This window comes from Lagopus leucura, unplaced genomic scaffold (assembly GCF_019238085.1).
Source record: "Lagopus leucura isolate 7727_CA_CO unplaced genomic scaffold, USGS_WTPT01 Super-Scaffold_100002, whole genome shotgun sequence".
Classification (NCBI taxonomy): domain Eukaryota; kingdom Metazoa; phylum Chordata; class Aves; order Galliformes; family Phasianidae; genus Lagopus; species Lagopus leucura.
In genome coordinates this window covers 53,362,380-53,372,296 of record NW_024962263.1, presented here as the reverse complement: position 1 = coordinate 53,372,296, position 9,917 = coordinate 53,362,380, and the positions used below count along the sequence as shown (strand labels likewise).

Here is a 9,917-nt window from a genome sequence, read left to right as displayed (position 1 = left end):
AAATACATTTGAAGCCAAACAGTTCCAGGCTGCAACACAACTAATCTTGGTAGGTAAAGTGCCAAGTTAGGAAAGGATGCACAGCTCCTTTCTGGATTCTCAGTATGAATACCTTTTGGAGTCAGCATTTATACCAGAGTTGTCTTTTTTTTTTTTTTTTTTTTTTAACCCAATAGGCTTTGACATGAGAAGCATCTTGTGTGAGCTGGTACAGGGACGTGTGTACTTATAGCTTTCCATATCCTAGGAGTGGACCACAGCTTCTGGGCCAGTGAACATTCTACATCAGGTCTTCTAACTTCTACTGAAATTGTTCTATTTATTTTGAATAAGTATGTATTCATTAAGGCGAGAACTGGACTCTAACCCACAGAGATTCCAGGTAAATGTCCTATTCAGGAGCTTGTATAGTCAGTCTGTGTCTGTCAATCCCCGTTTTCTATTTGGAATGCAAAGAATAGCAGTTCTAATAGCAGTTTTAGATGACATGGTGGAACATGAGACAATAATGTACCCTTGCAGAAAACAAACAAACAAACAAACAAACAAAACACAACAGTATCTTGGGCTGCATTAGGGTGAGTAAGCTGGCAGGTTGCAAGAGGTAAGTCTTCACCTCCACTCAACACTGGTTGGTAAAGATGACCTTCCAAGGTCCCTACCAACCATTCAGTGTTTCTGTGAAATCAACTGTAAATTCTCTTCACAAATTATTGCACAACTGATATTGCAATCTAAGAAATTTTGCTCATGTTCACTTGCCTAAATTTATGCATCTAGGAGATTAGATAGTACCAGAACATGTTTTTGGAAGAAGATTTATGGAACATACATGCAAATTTTAGTGCAGTGCTGTACAGAGATATGCTTTGAGATACTGTGTGACATTAATCATTTTTGTAAAGCTGGCCCTTGTGAGCTGCAGTCCAGGCTCTCTCAGGTACTGAGAGTTTGCAGCTACTGTAAACAAAAAAAAAAAAAATTCAGGGTTGGATTTGACTTCCAGGAATTGCCAAGATTGTAAAATTAAATCAAATATTCCTTGCTACTTTTTTTTTTTTTTTTCAGATCACCAGGCAACATTTCTTAACCTAGATATAAAGAATTTGTAAGTCTTGATACTTGTCTGCTCTCAAGATGAATTAAAATTTTATTTTACACTTAGAAAGACATGAATGTGTTTGCTTCTATTGTTTACTCTGAGATGTTTTAAGCTGTAAACTGTATACTGTAGTGGACAGTCACTCCAAATATACCCTTCAGTTTGATCCCTAAGTTCTGAAAGCGCGTTGTTTCAGTTTGACACTAGAAACCAAAGTGGATTTTCTTTTTGTATATTAGAATCTCTTTACACTAACAACTCTTTATCTGAATAAATTCCTGTATTTAGATTATTAATACATTATTAAAAGTTCTTTTTTTAAAATTTGTAACTCGTAATCATGTTTCACTTAGATAGCTGGTAGTCTGTTATATCTTAGACCGATATAGATATTGATCAAAAGGATTTTAGTGTTGCGTTTGTGCAAAAAGAAAACCCGAACAATCTAAAACCCACTGCTTTTTCTTTAGATTTGTTATCTGCCACAGCCTATCATCTACCCACCAGCTCGTATTTCTAATTCCATCTCATGTTTGAGTACATATGATATGATAGTTACATGTGTGCTAGTGCTTATGTAATGGTTCTCCAGACAGCTTTCACCTCTTGAAAATGGCATGCTATTCTCTCGGCAAAAATTGTGTTTCACTCCTCACCCAGCTTTAATAACTTGGAAAAACATAATGTCTTCCTCTGTATATTCTGACAAATTTATATGAGACAAAACATTCAAAAGTTACTGAGAATGGACTGACAGAAACACAGCATAGTTTCAAAAATTCGTACTGCTTCAGGAAATCTGAGAAGAAACAACTGAGAGACTAAAAAGTCTGGTAGTTGTTATTATGATGAAGAAAACAGCACCTTCGGAGTAACAGTGAAATGATCTACTGACCTGTTACAGTTGAAGAAATACACTGAATTCCTGGATGCATCCATGATTTCTACTTTTTCCAGAAACCAGCCACTTGCTTTAACACAAAGAAAAAACAAATATGTATAATATATACAAAATATATCAAAAACACAAATAAAGCACAAGGAAGGTTTCTCATTTCATTTCCAAACCTGTGTGGTTCAATACTTTTGAAAGTACCCATTATCAGTAATACAACTGAAATGTTGATAATTCAAATGAAAAACAAATTCTTATGGTTTTACAGAGGAAGTCTGTGAGGATTTTGACAGAAAACATAAAGGAAATCTTTTATTACAACTTAACTCATTTTTCCACACTGAACGGAGACAGTATAAGACAAATGAAACAGTGCATGGCAATATCAGATACATTTTTGAAATCCCGTTTTACCATTCTCTATAGTCTGAAATAGAGGAGCAGACTGACCAAATGGTGTCAGACATGGAAGTGTGTGTGAAGCAAAGGTGTGTCATTGAATTCTTCCTTGTGGAAAAAATGGCAACCATTGACATTCATCGACACTTGCTGAACATTTATGGAGACCAAGAAGTGGATGTAAGCACAGTGAAGCAGTGGGTAGTGTGTTTCAGGAGTGGGGATGGTGACAGTGGGTCACCTCCACTGGTGCAGATTTCTATGAGCACAGCATTCAGATTCTTGTTCATCGCTGGCGAAAATGCATATCTGATGTGATGACAGTGTTAAAAAGCAGTCTTTTGTATCTGAGAATTTGCTCTATCAAATCGTGTAATTGTGCTCTTTGTGTCTGTTGTAGAATGATTTTCATGTTCTCATTTCTCAGGTAGCAGTGATTCAGAAGAGCATCTCCATTAAGGCCAATGTTTCTATCTGTCCTGGCTTTAAGAAAGTATTTAACACTCTAAATACAGCCAACTATTTTGTTGGTTGAAAAAATGCCAATCATTCCTGTGCTAAAGCTTTTTATTTCATGCAATATTTAAATATGATTTTTTTAAAATAAAGTTTTATTATACTGAAATGCAGAGATTATGCTGATGTCTTTTGGTGTGTTTGCCAATGCAAATACTTAATAACAACATTTTAAAAACTAATTAGAATCACACTGATATTGCTAGCAGCTGAAAACATTTTGGTATTCTTTGCACATCCTAGAGATTTTCATATTCACATATTTAGAGAAAAATATATATAGGCTAACAACCAAAATAATTTTATTTCTAAGTAAGCTAAAAATATAATGTAAAAATATTTTCGTACTGTACCAACTTAGATAAACGTGAAGGCTTAGCAACATTTCTCAATTTCCATGGACTTTTTCAAACAAGTATCTAGAATAACTAGGTCGTAAAGGTGCCCAGGCTTTTTATCTTCAATTCACAGGAGTCATTTATTGAAATTGCAAAGTATTTTCGGAACTTCTTTAATGAAATTTTGTGAATGCTTTAATATATCATAGGCTCTACTTGGAATATATGACCTTTCATGAAATCTCCGTAATTCAAAGTCAAGATTATTAGCAATAAAATTTTACAGTCTCTCAGATTTACACAGCACTTTATAAACAAATATTAAGCTACGTTTGCTCTCTTGAAAAGTTTATAAGCTTATGCTTTACTCTGTATTGACAAAACTGCAGCAGACCTCACTGAAAGCTCCAGGTATAAAGAAATCCAGAAGCAGATGGGAAAGATTAGCAAACACACATAACATTTCAAGGAGTTGCTACCTTTGCGGAAGCTTGTGCAGATAACAGCTGATGTGACAAGGGATATTTGGAAACAATTTCAGAGAAGAAAACAGAGGAAGGAAGAAATGGATTTAACATGAATTACCACACACCTGCTATGAGGGCAGTCTTTGCAATTACTACGCTTATCAAGATATAGGGAGGAAAGATAATATTGATGGTTTAGAATCCAGCAAATAGAGTTTAACCTGCATTTACTTTACAGACTTCTGTGCAACTCTCAGAGCACCAAAAGCCTGCTGATGTAGAATTCCCTGGTGTTAAACTGAATTGTATACAGCAGCTAATAGTAATAAAATGAAAGTCAGCAGGTCGATTTTATTTCAATAGATTATATATTTTTTGAGTTTTAAGTACCATCACGTTTGACATGATTGGGTAGTTTTTGTCATCATGATTTGATTTGTACATTGTTTGATCTGATGTGCTACAGTGTTTTCCTTATAGTTTAACTTTTACAAGAAGAAAAGCCATGTGTCAAGACAGTTATGTTATTCAACACATCTAATAAAAACTTTGGCTGAGCAATGACTGAAGTATAATACCTTCAGAGTTATGTACTAACTAGATCTCTGAAAGAAAAAAAGCAAAGATAAAATCAAAGGAAATCTGATAGGAACAGGGGCAGTGTAAGCAAGAGAAGTCAAACTGACCTCTGTATACAGATTCATATTAACTAGCAGTAGCAGTAGCATGTCTTCAAAGGCCTATCCAAATGTCAGGCAAGTCTTTAAGCAGAAGATTTTTACAAGCTTAGAGAGCACATGTAGTATACTTACCAAATCCTTTTCCATCATGACCAATTTCAATTGAACGTAGGCTTCCTAATTTTTTAGTCTTGATCTTGAATGTATCAACCTTTAATATTGAAAAACAGTTACTGAAAATAATACATAAATTTTTGAAAACGTATACCTTCATTCAGGTCAGCTTCAAATCTAAATGAAATGCAAAAATATCAATTCAAAATAGATGGATAAACCTGTTTAAACCTGAAAGCTCTGCTTTTCAACTTAAGTAGGAGAATCACTATCTCTTTCCTGACTTCCATATAACAGAAAAGTATTTTTGCTAGATATCATGAATTTTCAACTGATGCAACGTCTTCTATAATCTTTTCAGCTTACAGTACATAAATACATGTTCAAGAAATGCAAAAAATAAAGGCTTTTACACAATGTAGCATTATATCTACCAGATATTTCATTTAAAATATTCCCTTGTTTCATATTACAGATTTATGAAAAGAAAAATAATAAGATCCCTTTTTCATAAGGCATTCTTTAAAAATGTCACTGGCTCACATTGACTTAGCAAAATTGCTAATTAGCTAACAATGCAATTTCTGTGTATCTAATCTTTTTTCAAAGAGCAGTGATACCTTCAGTGTGCTACTAGACAAGACACTCTTTTGCTCACTCCTGCCTGTAGGTAAGTATCATAGGATCACAGAATCACAAAATGGCCAGGGTTGGAAGGGACCTCAAAGATCATGAATCTCCACCCCCTCTGACACATGCAGGGCCATCAGCCTCCACATTCAGTACTAGACCAGGCTGCCCAGGGCCCCATCCAATCTGGTCTTGAACACCTCCAAGGATGGGACATCCATAAACTCTCTGGGCAGCCTGTTCCAGCACTTCACCACTCCCTCTGTAAAGAACTTCCCTGATATCCAACCTAAATCTTCCCTTCTTCAACTTAAAACCATTTCCCCTTGTCCCACAGCTATCAACCCTTTCAAAGAGTTGATTCCCCTCCTGTTTGTAGGCTCCCTTTAGGTACTGAAAGGCTGCAATGAGGTCACCCCGCAGCCTTCTTTTCTCCAGGCTGAACAACCCCAGCTCCCTCAGCCTGTCTTCATAAGGGAGGTGCTCCAGTCCCCTGATCATCTTCGTGACCCTCCTCTGGACACTCTCTAACACCTCTCTGTCTTTTCTGTACTGGGGGCTCCAGACCTGGACACAGTACTCCAGATGGGGCCTCACAAGAGCAGAGTAGAGGGGGAGCTAAGTAGCTTTATAATCTTGTCAGTGTGAAAAACAATACCTGATAAAGATCTTTTAGAAGATATCCACAGCTATTTTTTCAGCTATTTCCTAGCTGAAAAAAAACTTGAACCAAATTGCATGTAAAAAGATGCTCAGTACTGCTGGAAATAACAAAGTAGATTGAACAAGGAAGATATCGTAATGGAAGTTTAAATTATTAGCCATTACCTTCCAAGAAATTTAAAGGAGAAAGGTATGGGAAATGCATTTGTTTCTTGCTATGTAAGGGTAACCATCATTATACTGCATTGCACAGATGATGAGGAAATGGAGGAATTCCTTTGCCAAATTAATATTTTTATTAAAAAGATGTGAGCATTCTGTTGAAGAACTAGGATGTCTTGCAGAGAATCAGCATTCTTGTGGATATATTTGCATCTGAACTATAAGTCTCTGGATATTCTAAGTATGATGGATATCAACATCAAGTTGGCGTGTGTGGTTCCATTTTGTCTGGCTGTAGGCTTATGCATTCAGCGAGGCTCACTGCATCAGTTTCCATGGCAAAGTAAAATGATGGGATGCAAGAGACGGATATATTCTCAAGCATAATATTCAAAGTTTGTGTAACAGCAAGGAATATTGCACATATATGTGCACATACACACGCAATGCATGTTGTGCATTTCAGAACAAGGAAATGTAACTGGGCAGATAAATGGAATCAATATGAGGACGTGTTTAGGACTATGAGAACAGCAATACAGTCAGCTAGACACAGCGGAGTAAAGTGTTCCTTGGTTACTCTGGAGAAAAGGCTAAACATAGAGATAGCTGAGACTATATCTCATGTAGTGATGAAAAATCAGAATAAATGCTTGAAGTTTTGTAAAGCTCTTGCACAGATTTCATATTTACTTTCCCAATCTAGAAATTGGTAGAAACCTATATGCTCACCATTCCTTTTTCAAAGGGATCTTGATGCTCCAGTGACTGAGAGAGGTGAAACACTTCAGATTTGTCTTCATTCCCAAATAAAACAATATGCACATTGGCATCAGTTCCTGCCCCCATTCTGTGACCTGTGTATACTTTGATAGTATACTCTGTCTGATTTCCTTCTTGACTTTCTTCTTTATTTAAGTCATTTATGCCATTATTTGGTTTGTCTCCTCCAATAACAAAAGATACTGGGATTTCTCTCTGTATTTCTGGCTTATTTGGATCCACAGAAAAAGCTCTGCAAAACAAAACCCATAATTTTTTGTAGTAAGTAAACCATATGTTAAATAAAAAACCCTATGAGTTTATATGGAACAGTTGAAGATGGACTTTCAAAATACTATACATTGGCTCACTCACCTCATGATGGTACATTTAATCCAGTGTCTCCTTACTGTTTTCATATACTGTGCTATAAAATGATTAGCTTTACGAAAGATACTTACTCATTCACTTCAAACACGTAGATAGGATGATCCCTTACAGAGTTTTTCAAATGCAATTTTTTAATGTCCAATTTGCAGTCTAAAAAGAAGCAAATAAAAGATAGCTATAATGTTTTACTGCACATCTTGGAATTAGATAGAGTCTGATGATGATGCAACAGTGTCTTTCATACTACATTAAAATATAATTTGTTAATTTATTTATAGTAACAATTCTCTATAAGATCCTGGTATTGTCCCAACATCCCTTATTTTGTTCCTATTTAAAACATCTACTTAGAAACTTAGGAGTAAGCACTTTCTTTGTCTTTGTGAAGTAAAAGATTGATGTCTTCACCACACTTGGAAGGGTATGCAGAACAGATTCAGCATGACTCAGGTTCATTAGAAGAGGGAGAGCAAGAATATGTGTCTGATGTTTCCTTCTTGGTTTACAAGAGTTAGAACTCTGTTCCACAAGCAGCACAAAGATTTACTGAATGACAAGTAGGAAGGAAGTTCAACTTTTTGTGTATCTCTGCTATATGAGAAAAACTGCTCTTTGAATTGCAATTGTGAATTTTCTGCTGGAGGCTAGTTGTGGAGACTACTTGCTTTCTCTTTTTTTTTTATATGATTTGTCCACACAGCACTCTTAAGCAAACTGAATCCCAATGTCTTCTGGTGTAATCCAAGTCCCTTTAATTATATCAGTGGTAGTGTAATAGTATCAGGCTCTTGGAGAGGAATTCAGGATATGGTGTAGCACTCATGACCTGCCCAGAAAGACCATGGAGACAATCAGAAGCTCAGGGATCTCAGGGACCATGCATGCAGTGAGGAAAGAGCCATCTGATCTGAAAAACTAGCTCAGATTGTGAAAATGTCATAAATAAATAAAAAAACCCCACACCATCTGAGTCCTGCAGGGCACATCTGAATTCATACACTAAAGAGCTTTCGGTCTTGAGGACTTTTTGTTCAAAGGGGCTATCCCCATCCTTCCCTTTCCCACTATAATAACTAGCTTCACATCATACCTCTACTGAAGCCTCCAGAGGCTGAGCAGATCATCCTGTGGTTCAGAACATGTTGGCTACCCAATCAGTATGTACATGCTTAGTGCCCAAACCTCTTTGATGATTATACATATTTTTCAAACTTGGCTGAAACTGGGTGGTGAGTTTAAAATATTACTATGAAGAGCCAACAGATAGGCTAACAAGACAGAGAAAATAGGAATGTATAACCCTTGCTTTTCAGGAAAGCCATCTGAAAATGGTCCACTGCAATACATAATAAGTAACAATTTGCAATTATACAGCAATTTTCATTAATGGACTCAAAAATATTTTACAGGAATACTTGAAAACATTTATAGAAAATACTCCTTAATGGCATGATTACCATCCTACAGATGAGGCACAGAGGAGTGAAAGTTTTGGTAATTTCAAAGGAATTTGGTGGCAAAACTACTGTTTGCCTAAAAGAGGTAAAATCCCCTTCATGACGTTACAGCAAGAAAACAGAACAGCCGAGGAAAACAGCAGAAATAACTATCACAGGACAACTGAACAATACCAGTTTCTTAAGTTAGAATAAGTACAGATTTCAGAACCAAGGATTTTAATGCATCAAAATGTAAGATTTTTCATTATAAAATATTATTATTTTTAAAACACAGCAAAAGTAAATTAATCACAGTGATTATGTTGCCTTTAACAGGAGGTAAGCTGTGTGATTCACATCATTAACTTCAGAGAGAAAGAAAAGTATGTTACCTTTCTTACTGCTGATTACGAGAACAATTTTGTCCACTTCTCCCAGTTCAACAGCATCCATGATGACAAGTAATGACTAAAATAAAAGCATTCAATATTACAATCTTAAACCATATTTTATAACCATATTGTATCTTAAACATATTGTATTAAGTGTATAAGACCTGAAAAGCATGTATAGGAAGTATAAGAACAAATTAAATGCTAAATTTTAGAGTAATTTAAGGTAGAGTACCTCACTGTCATCTCCCTGCTGGACATTCTGCAATGGCCAGAGAAGGGATCTGTCCCCTGTGTCGCCATGAGTACCATGTATACACGCAGTCATATGCACTACACTTCTGTCAGTCAATATATTTCTAGAAAATACTGTTAGATGATACGTAACCACTGCAATATCAAGCAGAAAGAGTCATGTTAATACCATTCCACAACCTTGCCCAGCTATTTTACCACATTGCAACGTGCAGTCAGGTGAAATTAAAAATGACACTTGACAATTATAATAAAATTCAATTTTTTCCATATTTTTCCGTAATTTTATCCTTTAAATGTCTTGAACACTAGTGGTTCTAACATATTTAAATGAGAGACAAAGGATAAATTACCACAGTTATTTACCTGTTTCTTTTAAATGGCAAATGCCTAATAGATAAAATCTTAATGAGTTCCAAACTCATAAATCACTTTGGGGATCTTTGCAAAGACAAAATTTAGCTGGGGAGTTCTTCAGATTTCATCACCTAAGACATGAGGGAAAACCTTCCTGCATGTAGTTCACAACATCTGAATTCCTATTTTGAATTTCATTGTAGAGGAGTACATCCTCTGACAACAGAGTGAGCCCAAGAAGACAAATCTATCTTGACAGAAGTTGGCACTCATGAGTTTGGGCAGTTTATGATTTACACAGTGGTTATAACATTTACTTAATTGAGGACAAGATAAGAACATCTGAACACCTTTGG

General features: G+C 35.8%; 1 protein-coding gene across 1 annotated transcript in view; it reads right to left on the bottom strand.

Moving 5' to 3' along the window:
* Positions 1-838: 838 nt before the first annotated feature.
* RP1 (RP1 axonemal microtubule associated) overlaps positions 839-9,917 on the bottom strand; it is a 218,102-nt gene continuing 209,023 nt past the window's right edge. Inside the window, exons 56-62 of the mRNA XM_042869486.1 lie at positions 9,185-9,339; positions 8,950-9,025; positions 7,190-7,268; positions 6,699-6,981; positions 4,530-4,608; positions 1,998-2,073; positions 839-960 (exon numbers count right to left, since the gene is read on the bottom strand). Coding sequence (XP_042725420.1) covers positions 888-960; positions 1,998-2,073; positions 4,530-4,608; positions 6,699-6,981; positions 7,190-7,268; positions 8,950-9,025; positions 9,185-9,339 — 821 coding nt within the window. The 3' untranslated portion in view covers positions 839-887. The remainder of the gene's footprint in view (positions 961-1,997; positions 2,074-4,529; positions 4,609-6,698; positions 6,982-7,189; positions 7,269-8,949; positions 9,026-9,184; positions 9,340-9,917) is intronic.